The sequence below is a fragment of the Corythoichthys intestinalis genome, chromosome 10 (genome assembly GCF_030265065.1).
Source record: "Corythoichthys intestinalis isolate RoL2023-P3 chromosome 10, ASM3026506v1, whole genome shotgun sequence".
Classification (NCBI taxonomy): Eukaryota; Metazoa; Chordata; class Actinopteri; order Syngnathiformes; family Syngnathidae; genus Corythoichthys; species Corythoichthys intestinalis.
In genome coordinates this window covers 20,930,576-20,953,610 of record NC_080404.1, presented here as the reverse complement: position 1 = coordinate 20,953,610, position 23,035 = coordinate 20,930,576, and the positions used below count along the sequence as shown (strand labels likewise).

Below are 23,035 nucleotides of genomic sequence, written 5' to 3'. Positions count from 1 at the left end.
AGACGTTCGTGAGTAAAGGTACCACTGTAATTCATATTTAATCATACTGTGTGAAAGTAAGGATACAATCCAAGGAATGACAATTTTAATCACTTTTTTGGAAAGCCATTTAAACACGAAAAACAATATTAATATTTCACATACTCTAGAAACAACAGTATCTCGTTCTCTCTCACTTCAGAAACGAAGGATTCACCGATTGCCATGCTTTGTGCTAAAATGGGAACAGGCGCACTTCAGGGGCCATTCAAATTAGAGGTGGGGCCAATGGCCCTTTGGCCCCATCCCTAAAACCATCATTGCCTCTAATCATGGTTTTCTTTTCCTTGTAACTTGCAGATGTCCAGCAGCCCACTGGTCACCAGGAGAAGCTTCCCCCTCGGCTGCTGTCGTCTGGTATGGAGCAGGAAAGTCCAGGGCTGCTGAACTTTATAAATGAAGAAGAGAATATAGAGCCCACCCAAGAAGAGGCGATCAGCAAGTTGTCACTGCCTGATGGTAACCAGGAGGAGTTTCTCCCTCAGCTGCAGTTGGAGGACCACGGTATGGAGCAGGAAAATCCACCGTCTCTCAATGGTATAAAGGAGGAAGAGAATCCTGTGGAAGTGGAGGTCAGCAAGTTGTCTCTGTCAGATGGTCAACAGGAGCTTCCCCCTCAGCTGCCGTTGGGGGGCTCTGGCATGAAGCAGGAAAATCTAGCGCCCCTCAATGTTATACAAGAGGAGGAGGATCCAGAGGAAGAGGAGCTCAGCGAGTTGTCACTGTCTGATGTCTCTGTGGAAAATGATGCAGAGTGGCCACAGCTTAATCATCCTGGTCCAAGACACGCAGGAGAAAACCCCTGTAGTTGCTCAGTTTTGAGGAGAACTTTCTCGCAAATAGTCAAACTTGGGAAGAGGAGTGATTAAAACATAGGAGAAAAGCCCTTTAGTTGTTCAGTTTGCAGTAAAGCTTACACTCATAAACAAAGTTTGGTGAGATTTGAGAACACACACGGGAAAAAAATACAGTGATATGAAAAAGTATCTGAACTTTTCGGAATTTCTCACGTTTCTTCATAAAATATCCATCAAACGTGATCTGATCTTTGTCAAAATCACACAGATGAAAAATCATTGTCTGCTTTAACTAAAGCCATCAAACATTTATAGGTATTCGTATTTTAATGAGGATAGTGCAAGGGAGAAAATAAGTGAACCATCACATTTAATATTTTGTGCCCCCCCTTTGGCAGCAATAATTTCAACCAGACGCTTATTGTAGCTGCAGATCAGTCTGTCACAGCGATCAGAACTAATGTTGGCCCATTCTTCTCTACAAAACTGCTGTAGTTCAGTCAGATTCCTGGGATATCTGGCATGAATCACTGTCTTTAGGTCATGCTACAACATCTCAATGGGGTTCAAGTCTGGACTTTGAATTGGCCACTCCAGAACGTGTCTTTTGCTCTTCTGAAACCATTCTGAAGTTGACTGACTTCTGCGTTTTGGATCGTTCTCTTGTTGCAGTATCCATCCTCTTTTTAGCTTCAATTGTCCGACAGACAGCCTCAGATTTTCCTGCAAAACATCCTGATAACTTTTGAATTCATTCTTCCATTAATGATTGCAAGTTGTCCAGGTCCTGAGGCAGCAAAACAGCCCCAGATCATGATGCTCCTTCCACCATGCTTCACGGTGGGGATGAGGTGTTGATGTTGGTAAACTGTTCCAATTTTCCTCCACACATGACGTTGTGTGTTAATGCCAAAAAATTCAACATTGGTTTTATCAGTCCACAAAATATTATGCCAAAACGTCTGTGGAGTGTCCAAGTGCCTTTTTGAACACACTAAACGAGCAACAACGCTTTTTTTTTTTTTAGACAACAGTGGCTTCCTCCGTGGATTCCTCCCATGAACACCATTCTAGGCCATAGTTTTACATATGGTTGATGTCTGCACAGAGATATTGGGCTGTGCCAGTGATTTCTCTAAGTCTTTAGCAGACACTCTAGGGTTCTTTTTTTACCTTTCTGAGGATTCTGCGCTGAACACTTGGCATGATCTTTGATGGACGGCCACTCCTTGGGAGAGAAGAAACAGTGCCAAACTCTCTCCATTTGTAGAAAACTTTGCGTCGATTGATGAACATCCAGACTTTTAGAGATGGTTTTGTATCCTTTCCCAGCTTTATACAAATCAACAATCCTTGATCACAGGTTTTCCGGCAGCTCTTTTGACCGAGCCATGATGCACATCAGACAATGCTGCTCATCAAGAAAATTTTTACCCGGTGTGTGTTTTAGGGCAGGGCAGCTTTAAACAACTCATCAGTGACTGGGCACACACCTGACTTAAAATGTTTGGTAAAAATTGGTTTCAATTGCTCTTTAAGTCTCCTTAGGCAGAGGGTTCACTTACTTATTTTTTCCCCCTTCTGTCATTGTTTGCATACTGTCGTCATTAAAATATGAATAACTATAAATGTTTGGGTGGTTTTAGTTAAAGCAGACACTGTATTTTCATCTGTGTGATTTTGAAAAAGATCAGATCACATTTGATGGTGATGATTTTATGCAGAAAAGTGAGAAATTCCAAAAGGTTCGGATACTTTTTTCATACCACTGTACTTTATTTGCTGAATTTCAGTTAAACGTGGTATCTTCTGGATGAGTACACGAAACTTTTTTTTGCTTTTCAACAACAGGCTCTACATTCGCTGGTCAACGACTATTCCTGCATTTTTCATGAACACATTTGATACTCCTATTACGCTCGCTATTATTTCAACACTGTAATATGCTTAATTTTTCAGTCTACAACTCTTGCCAAATTTGCAGTAAAATAAATAAAATTGGTGAGACACATGAGAAGACACAGGAAGACAACAAAAAGGTTATTTAGTTGCCGGTTTTGTGCCCAAACAGTCATGACCCCGCATGATGTCCATCAAGTGGCATCACACACAATGAAGAAAACTCCCAAGATTCTTCACTCTGGGTAGAGAGCTATGCATAAAAGAATGCCCATGTGCTCCATTATTCAATAAACCTTTGATGTCTTTGACGGGATCTGTTTTCACTCGGGCGAGTCTGGTTTTAACAGTGTTCAATTAACCTTTTCAGGGACAGTGGTCATGACGCGGGACAGCGATTCAAAAGTTGGCACCTAAGATTCTAAACCCCTGATAAAGCAGAGAACTGTTTTTGGTAATTGAAAAATAATACTAATGTAGTTACCAAAAGTGGAACAATAAAACCTCACATGCATGCAGACAAATGGAACAGGAGGCTAGCATGGTAACAAACATGAACATTACCAAACAATGTCGAATTGGCACTATGATGCTAAAAACAGCAAAGCAATATACAAATTGATTTTAGAAAATGTTCAATTTTTTAAAATTACGTTTAAGGACCACAAGCTTTCAAATTGAAAAAATCTGAATTTTCTGTTCATTATTTCTGAGGTCAGGCAATATATATACAGTGCCTTGCAAAAGTATTCGGCCCCCTTGAACCTTGCAACCTTTCGCCACATCTCAGGCTTCAAACATAAAGATATAAATTTTTAATTTTTTGTCAAGAATCAACAACAAGTGGGACACAATCGTAAAGTGGAACAAAATTTATTGGATAATTTAAACTTTTTTAACAAATAAAAAACTGAAAAGTGGGGCGTGCAATATTATTCGGCCCCCTTGCGTTAATACTTTGTAGCGCCACCTTTTGCTCCAATTACAGCTGCAAGTCGCTTGGGGTATGTTTCTATCAGTTTTGCACATCGAGAGACTGACATTCTTGCCCATTCTTCCTTGCAAAACAGCTCGAGCTCAGTGAGGTTGGATGGAGAGTGTTTGTGAACAGCAGTCTTCAGCTCTTTCCACAGATTCTCGATTGGATTCAGGTCTGGACTTTGACTTGGCCATTCTAACACCTGGATACGTTTATTTTTTAACCATTCCATTGTAGATTTGGCTTTATGCTTTGGATCATTGTCCTGTTGGAAGATAAATCTCCGTCCCAGTCTCAGGTCTTGTGCAGATACCAACAGGTTTTCTTCCAGAATGTTCCTGTATTTGGCTGCATCCATCTTCCCGTCAATTTTAACCATTTTCCCTGTCCCTGCTGAAGAAAAGCAGACCCAAACCATGATGCTGCCACCACCATGTTTGACAGTGGGGATGGTGTGTTCAGGGTGATGAGCTGTGTTGCTTTTACGCCAAACATATCGTTTTGCATTGTGGCCAAAAAGTTCAATTTTGGTTTCATCTGACCAGAGCACCTTCTTCCACATGTTTGGTGTGTCTCCCAGGTGGCTTGTGGCAAACTTTAAACGAGACTTTTTATGGATATCTTTGAGAAATGGCTTTCTTCTTGCCACTCTTCCATAAAGGCCAGATTTGTGCAGTGTACGACTGATTGTTGTCCTATGGACAGACTCTCCCAGCTCAGCTGTAGATCTCTGCAGTTCATCCAGAGTGATCATGGGCATCTTGGCTGCATCTCTGATCAGTTTTCTCCTTGTTTGAGAAGAAAGTTTGGAAGGACGGCCGGGTCTTGGTAGATTTGCAGTGGTCTGATGCTCCTTCCATTTCAATATGATGGCTTGCACAGTGCTCCTTGAGATGTTTAAAGCTTGGGAAATCTTTTTGTATCCAAATCCGGCTTTAAACTTCTCCACAACAGTATCTCGGACCTGCCTGGTGTGTTCCTTGGTTTTCATAATGCTCTTTGCACTTTAAACAGAACCCTGAGACTATCACAGAGCAGGTGCATTTATACGGAGACTTGATTACACACAGGTGGATTCTATTTAACATCATCGGTCATTTAGGACAACATTGGATCATTCAGAGATCCTCACTGAACTTCTGGAGTGAGTTTGCTGCACTGAAAGTAAAGGGGCCGAATAATATTGCACGCCCCACTTTTCAGTTTTTTATTTGTTAAAAAAGTTTAAATTATCCAATAAATGTTGTTCCACTTCACGATTGTGTCCCACTTGTTGTTGATTCTTGACAAAAAAATGAAATTTCATATCTTTATGTTTGAAGCCTGAAATGTGGTGAAAGGTTGCAAGATTCAAGGGGGCCGAATACTTTTGCAAGGCACTGTAGATTATGTTCTGAACCTCCCCATCAGAGAAACTAAAATTAAGTCTCCTCAACCCTTTCCTTTCTCCTAAAGATCTGATCAATTTTCCGTTGCATTGCCCTTTTTTAAATGCATTAATTCAACATGCTTGTTCTTTTTCTTTTTTTTTTGTCCCAGAAAACATTTGCATTTGAACCAGTCAGAGCTAGCTATCCATGCTGATCACATGTCAGTATGTCAGGCAATTGAACCGGCAACTGGAGTCCTGGCTTGGGAGGGTGGTTAGCTGTGCGCATGCACACATCGACATGACACATCAGACACACACTGGGAGAATTCCGTGCTGTACGTGGAATAAATAAATAATACCTATTGGAGGAAATGGATGATGCTACACAAGCACTTTTATGCTTTTTGTTAACAATTGTGTATGTATATCTGACGCCAGTAGATTGTTTTTGTCAGGTCTCGGAATTCATGTTAATGTTTTGTTTGTCCGTGCAGGATTTCCTGCTTTTATTTTGGCAGTGGCGTTCTGCCTTGTTTCAATTAGACTTCCTGCTTTTCCCAATCAGGCTGATCGTATCCACCTGTGATCCTTTGTATATATAGTCTGCAATGCATCTAATCTTGCCCTGTGTCGGTTCGTCTTGTGTCCTGTGACTGTCATGTTCTATGTCACCACCTCGTTCTTGACCAGGATTTATGTTTGGAACAAATGCCTTTTTGTTACTTTGTTGTAGTGATGGTGAGATGAAGCCTCATGAGGCATTGAACCACTTGAGCCAATGTGTTCGAGAAAGGGTTAATTTCTCAAAGCTTAATGTGAGCACGGTACCCCCTACTGGTTAAGTGTATGATCACAGACAGTTATCTTTGAATCACATGAGTGGGGGGGTCTGTTAGCAAGGAATTAATTTAAAAAAATATTGTTTGACCATATTCTCTATGTACAGTGGGGCAAATAAGTATTTAGTCAACCACTAATTGTGCAAGTTCTCCCACTTGAAAATTAATTAGAGAGGCCTGTATTTGTCAACATGGTTAAACCTCAACCATGAGAGACAGAATGTGGAAAAAAACCAACAGAACATCACATTTTTAGCTTTTTAAAGAATTTATTTGGAAATCATGGTGGAAAATAAGTATTTGGTCAATACCAAAAGTTCATCTCAATACTTTGTTATGTACCGTTTGTTGGCAATAACGGAGGCTGAACGTTGTCTGTAACTCTTCACAAGCTTTTCACACACTGTTGCTGGTATTTTGGCCCATTCCTCCATGCAGATCTCCTCTAGAGCAGTGATGTTTTGGGGCTGTCGTTGGGCAACACAGACTTTCAACTCCCTCCGCAGATTTTCTATGGGGTTGAGACCTGGAGACTGGCTAGACCACTCCAGGATCTTGAAATGCTTCTTACAAAGCCACTCCTTTGTTGCCCTGGCTGTGTGTTTGGGATCATTGTCATGCTGAAAGACCCAGCCACGTCTCATCTTCAATGCCCTTGCTGATGGAAGGAGATTTTCACTCAAAATCTCTCGATACATGGCCCCATTCATTCTTTTCTTTACACAGATTATCGTCCTGGTCCCCTTGCAGAAAAACAGCCCCAAAGCATGATGTTTCCACCCCCATGCTTCACAGTGGGTATGGTGCAATTCAGTACTCTTTTTCCTCCAAACAAGAGAACCTGTGTTTCTACCAAAAAGTTCTATTTTGGTTTCAGCTGACCATAAAACATTCTCCCAGTCCTCTTCTGGATCATCCAAATGCTCTCTAGCGAACTGCAGACGGGCCTGGACGTGTACTTTCTTCAGCAGGGGGACACGTCTGGCAGTGCAGGATTTGAGTCCCTGGCGGCGCATTGTGCTACTGATAGTAGCCGTTGTTACTGTGGTCCCAGCTCTCTATAGGTTATTCACTAGGTCCCCCCTTGTGGTTCTGGGTTTTTTGCACCCCGTTCTTGTTATCATTTTGGTCTTCTTTCTTTTCTCCATGCGCAATGTGGTACACACAAGGACACAGGGCAGAGGTTGAGTCAACTTTAATCCATTTTAACTGGCTGCAAGTGTGATTTAGTTATTGCCACCACCTGTTATGTGCCACATGTAAGTCACAGGTGCTGTTAATTACACAAATTAGAGGAGCATCACATGATTTTTTAAAGGGTGCCAAAGTTTTGTCCAGCCCATTTTTGGAGTTTTGTTTAAAATGCAAGGGCGTTGGTTTGGTCTCAACATTGGTAGGGACGCTATAACAGCATAACCTGCATGTCCACTTTTTGCTGGGGACAGGACCTTAATAAGACCAAACAGATAAAGTGAACGGGGGTAAGGGCTACATTTCCCACAAATATGCTGTTGTGTTTTCTACATAAAAATGAAAAAAGTTAAAATAATTATTTTCATGGGAGAAAGTCATTTTTCCAAATAGGCGAATTCCCCCTTGCTTTTTTATATAAAGCAAATTTACAGTGCGGGGGCTGCGGGGGGAGATTCCACTTAACCTATACATAGAACTACATTGTCCCTCACCACAAGAGTAATACGTTGCTTCAATTGGTTGTCTCTTTCATCTGCTTTTCCCTTATTTTCATTTCTAAAGTGCATCAGTGGGTTGAGCAATTATGGAAAAAAAAATCTCAATTGGGATGAAACCTTTTATCTCGATTATGATTCATGTATGATTATCTAAAAAAAATGTCTGCATAAGCTGCAAATAAAAATATTTTAAAATAAATAATGCAGAAAACGAATACATTTTATTTAATGAATGAATGCACTAATATGCAGGCCCGGAGTGACTAATCGGGAGCTTCTGGACGATTCCAGAAGGGCCGGCCGGCCAGATGGGCCGGTCCGCGTTTTATTAAAAAAAAAAAAAAAAAATTACACTGTTATCATTTTTTGTTTGGTATTTATTTATGACAGTGTCACTGAGTATAACTTACATTCTGTTACCGCTGTCCCTGTGGGCCGTCTTAAAAAAAAAAAAAACAGTATTATTTTTTTTTCCAGACTCATCCTCACGTGTGCAGACGAAAAATACAGCATGCAGCTCCGCCCCCTAATTGTAGTCTGTATTGAGCCAAATTAGCTGCTATCTCGGTGCTCGGATGGATAAAAAGAGCAAGGGTGGCGCTGAAAAATAAGAATTAAAAAGAGAAAAGCACTCGTGAAAGAATCGGCAAAATGCGCGAAAATAGCTAATTTTTTTCATGCAACGACCTTGCTGCCTCAAACTACAGAGGATTACAACGAAAGTGGTAAGGCCAGATGGCGAATAAAATGCAACTTGCACCGTGTGATACGACAATATGTAATTGTGGAAACTTTGGCTTCTTGTAGCACCTCACAAGGGATATGTAGCAGCAAGCATTAGCCATAATGAACACACCACAGGTGCAGAGCTGGAAGGTAGGATTGCCATGTCGTTCAGCGAGTGAACATTAGAATTAATATAATCAATTACGTGGCGTTTTTAAAGTGGAAATGGAAAATGGATAATAGTATCATTAGAAGTTGTTACAATGTGCAATACGTATTCTTTATTTTTCATATTGTTATGTTGCTATGTTTGTTTTATCTGTAAGCACTCATTTTGTTAATATTTGATGTTGCAGAAAAGGTCTTATTTATTCATTTATTTTGGGGCTGCCAAAATTATCGCGTTAACGGGCGGTAATTAATTTTTTTAATGTATCACGTTAAAATATTTGACGCAATTAACGCACATGCCCTGCTCAGACAGATTTAAATGACAGTACAATGACATGCCCACTTGTTAATTGTGCTTTATGGAGTTTTGCCGCCCTCCGCTGGCGTTTGGGTGCGACTGATTTTATAGGCTTCAGCACCCATGAGCATTGTGTAAGTAATTATTGACATCAACAATGGCGGGCTACTAGTTTATTTTTTGATTGAAAATTTTACAAATTTTATTAAAACGAAAACATTAAGAGGGGTTTTAATATAAAATTTCTATAACTTGTACTAACATTTATCTTTTAAGAACTACAAGTCTTTCTATCCATGGATCGCTTTAACAGAATGTTAATAATGTTAATGCCATCTTGTTGATTTATTGTTATAATAAACAAATACAGTCCTTATGTACCTTATGTTGAATGTATATATCCATCTTGTGTCTCATCTTTCCATTCCAACAATAATTTACAGAAAAATATGGCATATTTTATAGATGGTTTGAATTGCGATTAATTACAATTAATTTTTAAGCTGTAATTAACTCGATCAAAAATTTTAATCATTTGACAGGCCTAATTTATTTTTCAAATGTATCATTTAATATAGTTTTTTTTAAAATCCATTTTTAAATTTGTTCAAAATATGTTGTGTTGCACTTGTTAAAATAAAGCCACCTTGTTAAACAACCATGACCTGCACTGAATTGGAATACACAGAATTACAGTACACGGCTTTAGAGAACACTGAACTTAACACGTGTATGCATAATGACATAATTTTAAATGAGTGGGCCAGTCTGAGGCATGAAATTCCAGGGCCGAAAATGAGTCCCACTCCGGCCCTGCTAATATGTATTTGGTTTCAAAAGTGTAAAGTCACAACATGCCAGGCGGTTTACAAGAAGAAAAGAAGCAGCATGTGGTTTTTTTGTGACTGTCAACACTTTCCTGTAAAACACAGACTGCGTCCTGGGACCTCTCTCACTATGCAGCATCTTGCTCACGTTTTGCTGGTTCTATAGTTTCCGGCAGAGTTCACTACTTTTCTCAGCTCAATTAACGATAACAATAGAAAACACACTGCAAATTTAAAATTAGACCAAAAATAAGTCAATTTAACCTTCAGCTAGCTATTTTTATTTCAAGAAATCTGAGTAAAATTTACTTGAAGCACTGGCAGATAATCCTATTTCTAGAAGATTTACACTGAAAACAATGGAATTTAACTCATTTTAAGGAGGTGTAATTTTGCAGTATAGACCCTACTCACATGACGTCACAACCATACCTCTGCGCCATGTTGTCCGTCTACTCGTCATGTTAACGCATTACCGCTTCGTAAATTCCTCCTATTATGGTGTGTTTTTCTGCTCGTTAACATTAATAATCATAATGGTGAAGGCGTGTGTGGCGGTTGGTTGCAGAAACAGAGAAGATAGACGGAAAGACTTGAAGTTCTACCGTAACCCGAGAGACCCGGAGAGGAGAGCGAGATGGACTGCTGCAATTCGACGAGAAAACTGGGCTCCAAACGATTACCACAGATTATGTAGTAGTCATTTTATATCTGGTAAGATGCATTTAATATATATTTAGAGGGTTTTGGGCTGACAACCACAATTAAGATCATTGCGAGGCTAATCGCCGACAACATACAGTTTCAAATTCAAGATGCTTATTTCTTCCATCATCATTACATTTTGAATACTATTTAGCTGATACTATTTAGCTGGTACCAAGTGAAAGAAGCTGGCCTCGTCTACGGATCATCAGTTAAACAGGTGTGTCCAAACCTTTTGCAAAAGGGGCCAGATTTGGTGTGGTAAAAATGCGGGGGGCTACCTTGGCTGATTTAAAAAGAACAATAAACAAATTTTAGCAAGCCCTTCTGTGTGTCACATTTGCTTTATTATTATTATTTTTATTCATAATTTCATCAATCTCGTCTTTGTGGCGTTCTCTTTCGACACTCGGGCTCTTGCGAAATACTGCTGCTGTGAAATGAACTAGCTTTAAGTTACTGCGTATATCTTCCCTGTAATGTTGTACATGTTAGCTTGTGTTGTTTGTTAATATTGCGTCACATCGAACTCTTTGAAAACAGCGACTGTCTCTTTGCAAATGAGGCAGACACAGTTGTTGCGTGTTTTATTGAAGAAATAGTCCAATATCCACCTATCCTTGAAGCGTCGGCCTTTGCAGTCAACATTTTTTTTAATTGATTGTCGCCATTTTAGAAAATTGGAAGTAAAGAGTCACACAGGGTAATGTTGCTTAGAGTGCTGCTCTTAAAGTTTTTCAAACTTTCGTGAGAATAGACTGATTTTGTGTGGACCTGATAGTTGTAGATATCAGGATAGCAGATGTCAGGCAGAGAGGGCGAAGACAGCGGGTCGAAAAATATCGATTTAGGCATCAAATATGGATCTGGCGAATGGATAGACTGAAGCTTTTCCACATAACGCCTTTTATGCAACGCATCCAATGAGTTTACAGTGTCTGAAAGCACCGGGGCTTCCATGAATTGCTCTATAAACTGAACGACTAATTGAAACCATTGAGAATAGGGCTAAACAGAGACGGACAATATGGCGGCCGGATACAGCGACACGTCATTCTGTGACGTTGGTGAGTAGGGTCTATACTCGAGTTTCGCAGGTTCACAAGTTCACACAGTTTAGTGCTATGCTAACTCTGATAGAGGTCAGACTGTCAGTAGCAAAATTAAGGGCATGTTTGCCCCCATCCACAATACTGACGTCTTTTTACATTACTTACGATGGCTGCTGCTGGTGGTGGCAGTAAATGACTTCTAATACAGTATCCCTCCTCTTCGGGGTGGTATGTATTTCCATCGAGGTTGGGTGTGTACATTTGTGTTTGGAGGGGGAGTAAGGGGGGTGTCTAGTCATTGGCCAATCAAACGTGAGATGGATGAGGAAAATGGACCGGTACATTCAGAAAGAAAAAGGGGTATATATATAAATCTGAACATAATGAGAATAATTCATTTAATAATAGTTGGGTCAATTCTGTCCATGTTGTACACTGAAAAAAAGGCCCCATCGACATGGAACTCATCAAAATAATGATGAAAAACATTCTCTTAAGTTTTTTCCTCTATGATGAAGACAGTGCATGACCTATCACATTTAGAAAAGTAATCTGCTGACTTCAAAAGTGGTTCAAACAAAGTAGCACAAGTACTAGTACAACAATAAGTACAATATTTGCAAAGGCTGAGGCATGGTATAACCAGTTCCAATTAAACATGAAACCTTACCATAAAGTGCAATATGTAACGCCTGCAAACACATAGGCTACGTTCATACTACAGGTCTTAATGCACGAATCCGATTTTTTCGTGTTTTTCCGACTCGAGTGAGGCATTAACTTGACGGTCTGAACGTGACAAGTCGCATAGAACGGGACCATTTCAAATCCGATCTGGGTCACTTTCGTATGTGTTCTAAATCCGATCTGGGCCACATTTTTCCAGACTGTCTCGGCGGTCTGTACTGTCCAGTCCCGCAAATCGGATTTAATGCAGCAATTACGTCATCAAATAGCGAGAGAGTCGTTACCGTAGCGATGCACCTGTGCGTTATTAGCGCCTAGCTTGCAGTGAACACGGCTTTTGGGGAAGGGCTGCGCTTGACAACAGTCATAAAAAATAAAAATGGGTTGAGGATAAGCCTGAGAATGCTCAGTTTTCTCTCTGTTCCAAGTGAGCAATATTTCAACATTGCCTCCACGGCCGAGAGTCGGGACAAACTCCCCGTATGTGTGTGTGACGTGCACGGACAGTGCGTGCATGCTATCGATCCATATAAACTTTGAATATAAGCCTAAACGGGGATTATTTATGTCTGTTATTTGTGTCCACCTTTTGAAAAGCAAAATATGATATCCCTGGAATGACGGATGACGTCTGTCATTTGTTTTGATGCTTCTGCGCATGCGGGTCTTCTTGTTTAGCGCGTGTCCGACTGCGAATTAGTGCGCATGCGTAATACTTGAACGGTCTCAATGGATAAAGGGAGTCTGAACGGGCACGCCAAAAAAACGGATATGACAAAAAATCGGATTCGTGCATTAAGACCTGTAGTATGAACGTAGCCATATTGAATATAAATATATGTACAAAACACATGTAGAAGTACAAAACAGAACCTGAATAACATTTAAATTTCTTTGAGTCCAGTCAGCCTATCCATATGCCCTCAATCACAATTCCCACGTCCTCTGGCTCCTCATGTCCATCTCTTCTGATTGTGTAAATCTTCATGACTGTGGTGGCAATGACCCTTTCTGCATCCTCAGCAGCAGATGACTGAACACGGAAAACAAATTTAAGTAAAACGCTATACAACAAACAGAAAATCATATACAAAATACAAATGCAGTTACATTTAGCCCCACAATATAATTGATTATGCAAGGTGCAAGAGTGCCGATGCCATTTGTCGCATTCCACAAGTTATATAAACTCTCCCTCGTGTAGTTTAGCTAGCTAGCTAGCTAGCAAGCCCGCAATGTCTGACTTCACTAACTTTGAAATTTGTCTCACCGTCTTTTCACAGCAAGCTTTTAAAAAGATCACATAATCGCGTACTCACCAATGAGTGGGATTACAGCACCTTTGAGCGTCTCTGTAAAGTATAACCCCGCAGCATTGCCGAAAGAAGTTGTCTGTGACAAAGCAAGTCCACACGGGGATGAACAGAGGCTGAGCGCGCGTTGCTTTGCACATGCGCAATGGGCGGTCCCAATTCAAATGAAACGCATTCATTTTGAGTTCTGAATGTGAAGATGAAATTATTACGTTTTATATATATATATATATATATATATATATATATATATATATATATATATATATATATATATATTTCTCATTTAATAGATTTGTTTTAGCAAATCAAACACAAGTTTAATGTGTTACATCAAAGAAGGGCTTGGATCAGTTTTTTTGAGTGTGGAAAGACAATCTAAATTTACGGGTCTTGATAAAAAATCAGTCAGGAAGCTGCAGCAAGTACAGAATGCTGCAGCCAGAGTCCTGACAAATACAAGGAAGCTGGACCACATTACACCGGTTTTGAAATCGCTACACTGGCTTCCAGTGAGTCAAAGGATAGACTATAAAATACTACTGCTCGTCTACAAAACACTTAATGGCTTTGGACCAAAATACATGCTTGACTTGTTAGATTCCTATGAGACATCTAGACCCCTAAGGTCGTCTGGAACCGGTCTTCTGCATGTTCCAAGAACAAGAACCAAGCAGGGTGAGGCAGCATTTAGTTATTATGCTCCTCACCTCTGGAACAAGTTACCTGAACGTCTGAAGTATGCTCAAACTGTTAGCTCTTTTAAATCAGGGCTAAAAACGCTTTTGTTTAGCACTGCATATCCATAACTGGCTATATATTTCAATCTACCTGCTTCCTATTCCTCTTGTGCTTATCTCCATTGCTGATTTCAATTATTATTAGTAGTAGTAATTTTTGTTTTATTTTTATTTTATTTTTATTTATTTATTTTTATTCTATTTGTGATTAAATGTGATCTTTTGTCTTGGTTTTTACGTTGTACTGATTTAAATGTGATTTTTATTATCTTCATGTCATGTAAAGCACTTTGAATTGCCTTGTGTTAAATTGTGCTATATAAATAAATTTGCCTTGCCTCGCCTTGCCTAAATGACCCATATAACTGACGTCGTTATATAATACAAAAACGTTTGCTTAAAAGTTGGTGGAGACAATTTGAGCCTCCTGAAAAGTTGGTAGTGTTTTGTCCCTACCGTCCCTATGTAAACCTACGCCCTTGGTAAAACGATAATGATTTAATTTTTTTACCCATTCGCTTTTGTGTTTTTTCATTGCAAGCAAAATAAATGAAGATATTACTAACAAAGCCTTTGTAATTGCTATCATTTTCCGGGAGAAATTGAGCATTATCTGACAGAATTGCGGGGGTACCAATACTTTTGGCCAGCACGGTATGTGTAAATTATATATTTTATTTTAGAACGTTTTTGTTTTTTTTTCTGTGTACTGTACTACATACACATTAAAAACTAAAAATAATTTGAATGTGGTTCAGATTCGAAATTGAAAGAGAGGGGGGGGATTGAGAGAGAGAGAGAGAGAGAGAGAGAGAGAGAGAGAGAGAGAGAGAGAGATACTCACTCCCCTTCTCCCTAACTCCGTCTGAGTGAGCTTCATAGAGTGGAGGAAGAAAGAACAGTTGAACTTGGCAAAGTAGCGGCTGTCACGTTCACAGTTCCAATCAAAAGAATCCCAGGAGAGGACATAAGCGAACAAGTGGAAGGGAGGTTAGAGCGCGAAGTAAGGCACAGAAGACTTCAGGTGTCGTGATGGAAGCTCGTTACGTGTGATTGGGAGAACTGCCATTCCCCCCAGTTCAACTCACAGGCGGATTACAAACGTAAACTTTGAAACGTGGACGTAAAACCACCTTTTATTTGCCACACTTGACGGGTTGAGCCAGAACCATGAATGTGTCATCGCCAGACAGAAGGAAAACCGTGCGTGACCTGGCACTGGAGATTGGTATACGAGTTATGCTCTTTGGAGTTTTTGTGTAAGTAAAGTCGAATTTTTGGTGATTGTAAATCATATGATTTGATGGATGGTTTTACTTAAGTACTTCAAGGCGTCAATTGCATGTGTTAAGACTCCCGTGTGTGTATTGATACCATTGCACCACCAAGGGGCGCTCTCTATCACTTCAGAACCGTGGACAGAAATCAGAGAAACCTATGCGAGAAGCTAACAGGTTGCATACATCCAAAAGAATATGGTACAGCATAACGAGTACAAATGATCTTCCATTTAACATAAAAGTCATTCTTGTAAAATATGTATGTATGTACAGGGGTGAAAGTGGCTAGAATTTCTAACCTGAACCTCCTGACGTGAAGTTCGCCACTGAGCCAGAAATTGTGTTTATATATTTATTTTAGGGCTGTCAAACGATTAAAATTTTTAATCGAGTTAATTTCAGCTTAGAAATTAATTCATCGTAATTAATCACAATTCAAACCATCTATAAAATATGCCATATTTTTCTGTAAATTATTGTTGGAATGAAAAGATAAGACACAAAACGGATATATAATTCAACATACCGTACATAACTACTGTATTTGTTTATCATAACAATAAATTAACAAGATGGCATTAACATTATTAACATTCTGTTAAAGCGATCCATGGATAGAAAAACTTGTAGTTCTTACAAGATAAATGTTAGTACAAGTTATAGACATTTTATATTAAAACCCCTCTTAATGTTTTCGTTTTATTAAAATTTGTAAAATTTTCAATCAAAAAATAAACTAGTAGCTCGCCATTGTTGATGTCACCATGCACACTAACCCATTAAATCATTTGGACCCAAGCGCCAGCAGAGGGCGCCAAACAACAAAAAATAAGTAACAAGTAACAAGCGGACATTACACTGCTGTCATTTTAATCTGAGCGGGGCATGTGCGTTAATTGCGTCAAATATTTTAACGTGATTAATTAACAAAATTAATTACCGCCCGTTAACGCGATAATTTTGAAAGCCCCAATTTATTTATTTATTTATTTAAATTTTTTGGGAGGGTGGGGGGGGGGCAAAGCTCCTAAAACTACTGAAATGTAAAGAAAACTGTTTTGGCAGTTATTTCTATAACACATACAAAAACTGATTTTCATTCAAAATTATATTTTTTCAATGATTTGCAAAATAAAAGTTAACAAAAACAGCACTAACCCCAACCTCTATCTCTTAATTTTTATTTTCCTCACAAACTACGAGTAAATGCCAAATCTCAATTTTAACTCCTTAAGAACATAGGATGTCGGAGTGGGAACCTCTTGGTGCCTCACGATACAATACGATTTGCGATACAAAGCTCACGATAACGATGATCTGACGATATGGCGATACAACGATTATCGATACATTGATCAGGAAATCATTCTAGGATATTCTACAAACAACTAATAAACAGAAAAACAAGCTTCTGCTGTGAATTGGAATGCGTTCATTACTAGTAGACGCCATTTGAACTGGGAGGGTGGCAGCGAATGAACATTTGTTCATTCGCTGCCATCCCTCCCACTTCAAACGGATTGAACGTCTATGGCAGTCAGTGGCAGCCAATGCCAGGCAATGAGTAATTTTGGGCTATTTAAGGTCATTTACCTGTTGATTTTCAGTTAGTTCCTGTTGATTTTGGGGTATTTTATGGGTCACTTCCTGTTTATTTTGAGTTACAGAACAGGAAGTGACCTGGGAATCACCCAAATGAATAGGCAGTTACTCAAACTCAACAGGAAATGGCCTGTAAATGCCCTGAAAATCAGACAGAATGACTGTGAATGCTGTGGTTTCGAATGAACGAACGTTCCCAGTCTAAATGGATTGGGCGTCGAGCACCGTCAATGCAGCCTTAGAGTTAACTGAGACACTATTATGGTGGAAGATTTTGGTAGCAACTTGTTGGTTCCTTTTTATTTATTTATTTTTAGACAGTGACACCTTTTTAAAACGATATCTCGATTCTTGGCAGAAGCATATCGATAACATTTTGGGATACAAAGTATCACGATATATCACCATTTCGATATTTTGTCACAACCCTAATAGGATGTATATTAAAATTTAAGTTAATGTAAACATTTACTTTAACTTAAAAAAAAAAAAAAAAAAAAAAAAAAGATATAAGTAACATACACTCAGAAAAATAGGTACAAATGACTTTTATTATGCAGAGTGAAATGGAATATATTTTGAAGATTTTTATACTTTTTAAAATCATTAGAAAATGAATAAGTGGCCTAACATAAATGATTATAAAGTCCAAAGTGCACATTGACAGTTAAGATGTTCTGAACCTCCCCATCACAGCAAATAAAACTAAATATGATTAAATAAGCCTCCTCAACTCTTTCCTTGCTCTTAAAGATTTGATCCATTTTATGTTGCATTGCCCTTTTTTGTCACATGAATTCAACAAACTTTTTTTTTTTTTTGCTGTTCCAGAAAACATGCGCATTTGAACCAATCAGAGCTAACTATTTCTGCTGATCACATGTCAATATGTCAGCCAATTGGACGGATAAATGAGTCCAGGCGTTTTGTTTTGCTTTAATAAATATAGGTGGAAATGTATTATGCTGCACAAGCACTTTATTATGATTGTTGTTAACACTTGTGTATGTAAATCTGACGTTGGTAGATTTTTTTCTTCTAGGAGATAAAATGCATGTGTTGCAGCTTAGCATTTATTTTTTTTTTTTTTACATAGCGTTTTGACAGTTGCCGTCATATTTTCGGAATCAAAGCACCGCGTACCTGAACAGCATTCCGGCCCTGAATCTTATCCCTGAACTGCGTTCTGGCCCCGAATCTCATACCGGAACTGCGTTCCTGACCGTTCTGGCCCACTTTCCCCCCTGTGTATGTATATATAGTTTTTGGAAAATAGTGATGTAGGCAGGCTTTAATTTAATTCAAGATAATTTGAGAACGCTGCTCGACAAGCACGTTGACGAGACTAATTGAATGCCTTGGTGGAATGAAGCAGAGTTGACCTGAGGCATAATCAAACTCAGCTGCTAATGTTAATGTATTTTTTTCCTAACACAAACATCGGTCTATCTTTGTGTGTGGGTTTCTTGTTCGAATTGGTTGAGAGCTGAAGCCTCACCAAAGGCGGAGTTTTACTTTTGGGGGGGGGCACAACATGTTGATGACCCCGAAACGCAGTGTCAGCAATTAACTTACAAGAATATTTATAATAATAAGTTGAAAATAAGCGTTTTTTTGTTCCCCATCATTTTTTTGGGGAATTCTAAACAGGCAGCTGTGCTTTTCGAAGATCGTCATCCATTGAATATGGTACACCCGATTTTCCACCCCATCAGAAATGGCAACTTTGTGTGAAAAATGGCCGCAAATACAGCGGTTACAAAGTAAACACTACAAACTTTCTTTAAATAAATGAATATTTACTTTCGATTGATCATGGATGGACATGAAGAAAAGTTCTCCTCAGACACATCCACATGTTAGCTGCAGACAACAACTGCACGCAGCTCTCTCACTCTTTACGCCTTCACCGTGTAGTTAAGCATTAATTTACGCCATATTCGTCTTGAACATGTATGTCTACGATGTTACTTGTTTATTTAACACCTGTGGACAACACTGAGAGTCCAACTGAATGTGAAAGAGGGCTTATTCACCGCCACAACAGCTTGTTACTTGTTTATTTAACACCTGTGGACAACATTGAGAGTCCAACTGAATGTGAAAGAGGGCTTATTCACCGCCACAACAGATTTGGGAGCAAAATATTATAAGGGTGCAAAATTTGGGAGAACAGTCTAAGGTGCTAGTTGTGTTACTTTGTATTTGTGGGTTTCTTGAAGAAGACGTCAACTCTTCCTGAAAGAGTTGACGTTTTTTACTGACAGATCTTTAGTTACAGAACAGAAGAGGGGCATCAACATTAACTGTCCACTGGCGGGCTTTTTATCAGCTGTCTCGAGCTGCGTATCTGTGACTTCTGTGTGCTGTGACGAGCAGACATTACTAACCGAATATGCAGATACGATTTGCTCATATCATTACAATAGTCACATTATCTGTTTGAAAAATAATTTTGACCCATTACAATTTTTTTTGTTTATTTAATTCAATTTTTATGTTTGTTTCAATGCTTTACAACTTTTATGGACAATATTTTACTGGAAAATTGTTTATTTTAAAATCATGTAACTCGAGTCTCAATGCTGCCCCGCGTTCCGCTCCCACCTCTGACCAGGCAAGGACGTTAACCACTTCACCAATAAAGCTCGAGCCAACGGTGCAGCTGTTAGCGTCTTTACATGAAGGAATCGGCAGGGAGGTTTCCACGTGTTACAACGGATACACTGTGTACCCGTTACCCTCTCCCCCCGAAACCTTCGCTGCCGTGTACCCGTTGCACTCTCCCCCCGAAACCTTCGCTGCCGATCCCGGACGAGCCCCTATTTGTAACCCGACCAGTCTGTGACGCGAACCCACGCGCCGCGACAATTCTAATCGGCAGGCAAGGACGTTAACCACTGCGCCAATAAAGCTCGAGCCAACGGCGCAGCCGTTAGCGTCCTTACATGAAGGAATCGGCGGGGAAGTTTTCACGTGCTACAACGGATACACTGTGTACCCATTAACATCATATTTAGGAAAGTCAATTAAATGCAATGAAACTTTTCGGCCACCAGGGAGGGCCTGGAACCCCCTCACCCCCCCAACCCCCAACTCCGCTTATGGTCACATGATCTGTTCGAAAAAATAATTTTGACCCATTATAATTTTTTTGGTCCATTGAATTAATTTTTGTTGTTTGTTTCATTGCTTCAGAACTTGTATGGACAATATTTTACTGGAAAATTGTTCATTTTAAAATCATATAAATGGGAAAGTCAATTAAATGCAATGAAACTTTTTGGCCACCAGGGGGGGCCTGGCCCCCCTCTTAAACTCTGCTTATGAGCCTCTCCCATCAGACTTTGTAGAAATAACAGCCAGGATTGGTCACCAGTTGATGAAACGATCCATATCAAAACAGACAATTCACTTTGACATTCACTACTGTCAGTGAGTGGGAATGCAGTGTGCTTACTGCACATAAGTCAGGTCGATGTACTGTTACACCGCAGCAGTCCGTAAGTCTGTGACCCACTTGAACCTTAGAATCATATATCTTATGTACAAGTGTAACACCTTTATAGTTAAAGGGGCTCCCAAAGCAAATTATGCTTAGACTTCAGCAAATGTGGAATATGACACATGACAACATTTTCTTCTTCTATAGTGAGTGGCCAGCACAGTTGAAGTGGTTGATACATCCCTATTACATTCCTGAATGTCTCTGCTACAGCTTTTCTATGTAGAGTTTACATATTCTCTTTGTGTTTCTTGGGGATTTCTTTGGGAACTCCAGCTTCTCCCCATATTCCAAAAATGTAAACGAAAACTCTAAATTGCACACAGTAATTGGGTTTGGTTGTGTGTCTCAATGGATACGTTTACATGGGTAGTTTTCCTCAATCCGATTTAAATCAATCATATTAAGTGAGTAGGATTTGATCTGTATACATGAAGGTTAGGTTAACAGATTCACGTTCAATTCGCATTTTCATAGCCCCATCTGAATCCGATTGTATTGTTCTTTCTGACATCCGCATCCTTACTAATTGCTAATTGGTAATTACGAGTATGTCCTGTTAATGTGCTTTTGTTGTCATAACAAAAAAAAAAAAAAAAAGACACTGATTTCTGTTTGGTTTGTTACATGGGCAAAACCGTTTTTGACCTATTAATTCATCAAATACAATTAAAAAAGATTGCATTAAATGCAAGCGGTTTGCAAAATGTTTTGTTTGAAACTGAACGTTTTAGCAACCGCTCGCTTAAAAACAGTTTTATAAACAAGTTTCCGAGGTACTTCCGCGTTTCTGCTCGCGACTTCCGTTTTACACTTTCTCTAACCAAAACAACAGTGGAGTTGGAGTGGTACTGCTCATCATAATCCCTCAAATAGGACAATTTGGAAATGCCGCATCTATCTTCCATCATCACGACATGGGAGAACAACATGAAGAAATGGCTGCGAGTCACTACAACCAAAATAGTTTTGTATTTTTTTTATTTAATGGCAGTGGATGGAAACGCAATCAGGGACCTGAAAAGCTCTGAAGCTTCCAGTCTAATGTGTCCTAATACATTAATATTCAAATTCTGTGTTCATGAAGGCAGATGTGGAACCAAGACAGTACCACCACAAAGCAATATCTGGTACAAATATCTTCAATTTGACTACAATTCTGCCTTTTGTCACAGCTGAGACATCATTAGCTTTGCATTAGCTTCAAGCGACAAAGAAATGGAAAACAAACACTCATCTACTTTAAGTCATACATGGGCTTTTTACCCGAAATGCATAAATTCAAGTGTTACACGTTTTTGTTAGTTCGTTTACAAGTGAAAAACGCTGCTAGGCAAGGGAAGACAACTTGATGTGCCTCAGAACAACACATACAGTGGGGAGAACAAGTATTTGATACACTGCCATTGGGTTTTCTTATTGGCTGTGTATCAAATACTTATTCTCCCAACTGTATGTTGATGGACATATATCAAGACTACGTGCATTCTACCTTGATGATGCAAGGCTTGATATATGCTCCACCTCCGTTAATATTTTTCTAATAATTAAAAAAATTATTTATTGACCTGTTTTGCACATGCACCAATTATTTTAAATTAAACAAAAAATGGAATCATGTTGTCCAACAGTTTTATTGCAATCAATATCTGCAATAAAAAACAATAACATACCTGTTTGTGTTTCTTTGTACATGTGCGATAAGCTCATAATACCATAGCTATAACCTAACTAGATGAAAATTACCTTGTAGTACCGTATTGGCCCGAATATAAAACGGTGTTTTTTTGCATTGAAATAACACTGAAAAAGAGGGTGTCGTCTTATATTCGCGGTCTAGAAATTATACCCATTCACGATGCTAGATGGCGCCAGATATCATTGAAGTGATGTTCTGTCATGACAGATCTCAGCTACTCTCCCCATTCACGATGCTAGATAGCGCCAGATATCATTGAAGCGATGTTCTGTCATGACAGATCTCAGCTACTCTTTTTAGTTTAACCAGTTTGCATTATTTTATTGCAATGTTTTTCCTTATTCAGATTTGTTTCAAGACTACAGTTCCAGTTAGACTTCACTTTGATGTTTAATGCAGTTATTGCAATTTTGTTGTTTTATCACAATAGATTGTTTCATTTACATTTCAAAAACCAGAAGCCATTCATTTACGAACGTAATTGCACTTTAGTTTACATATTTAAATGTTCAGATATTAAGATTTGAGTGAGGCAAAATAACATGCTTTTTCTCTCAAATATATTGTTATAATCATTTGTTTCGGATGTACTGCAATTATTTTCTGTATAAAAATTAATTTGGTGTTCAAAAAGTCTATTTTCAAACTTGAGTCTTGAAAAAGGGGGTGTCGTCTTCTAATCAGGGCCGTCTTATATTCGGGCCAATATGGTATTTCCTTGTAAAAACAAAATCCGTGTCAGCCCTTCTGCATTCGACAGCTGTAATATTTGTAATTTCGCTTTGTTTTGGTCCCTCAAGTGACCGGCGTATCA

The 23,035-nt window shown here is 39.1% G+C and overlaps 2 protein-coding genes across 3 annotated transcripts in view; both read left to right on the top strand.

Annotated features, from left to right (window-relative positions):
* The window catches only part of LOC130922583 (uncharacterized), a 32,757-nt gene extending 29,343 nt beyond the window's left edge, over positions 1–3,414 (top strand). Inside the window, exon 3 of the mRNA XM_057847427.1 lies at positions 340–3,414. Within this exon, the coding sequence (XP_057703410.1) occupies positions 340–908 (569 nt within the window). The 3' untranslated portion in view covers positions 909–3,414. The remainder of the gene's footprint in view (positions 1–339) is intronic.
* Positions 3,415–7,881: 4,467 nt separating this feature from the next.
* The window catches only part of plpp4 (phospholipid phosphatase 4), a 113,102-nt gene continuing 97,948 nt past the window's right edge, over positions 7,882–23,035 (top strand). Inside the window, exons 1-2 of one of the 2 annotated variants that reach the window (XM_057848914.1) lie at positions 7,882–8,341; positions 8,424–8,492. Coding sequence is in view for 1 of the 2 variants with exons in the window: in XM_057848913.1 (XP_057704896.1) it covers positions 15,306–15,394 (89 nt within the window). In the remaining variant the exon portion in view is untranslated. Of the gene's footprint in view, positions 8,342–8,423; positions 8,493–15,029; positions 15,395–23,035 lie in introns of those variants that run through there. The other variant, XM_057848913.1, reaches the window with a different exon arrangement.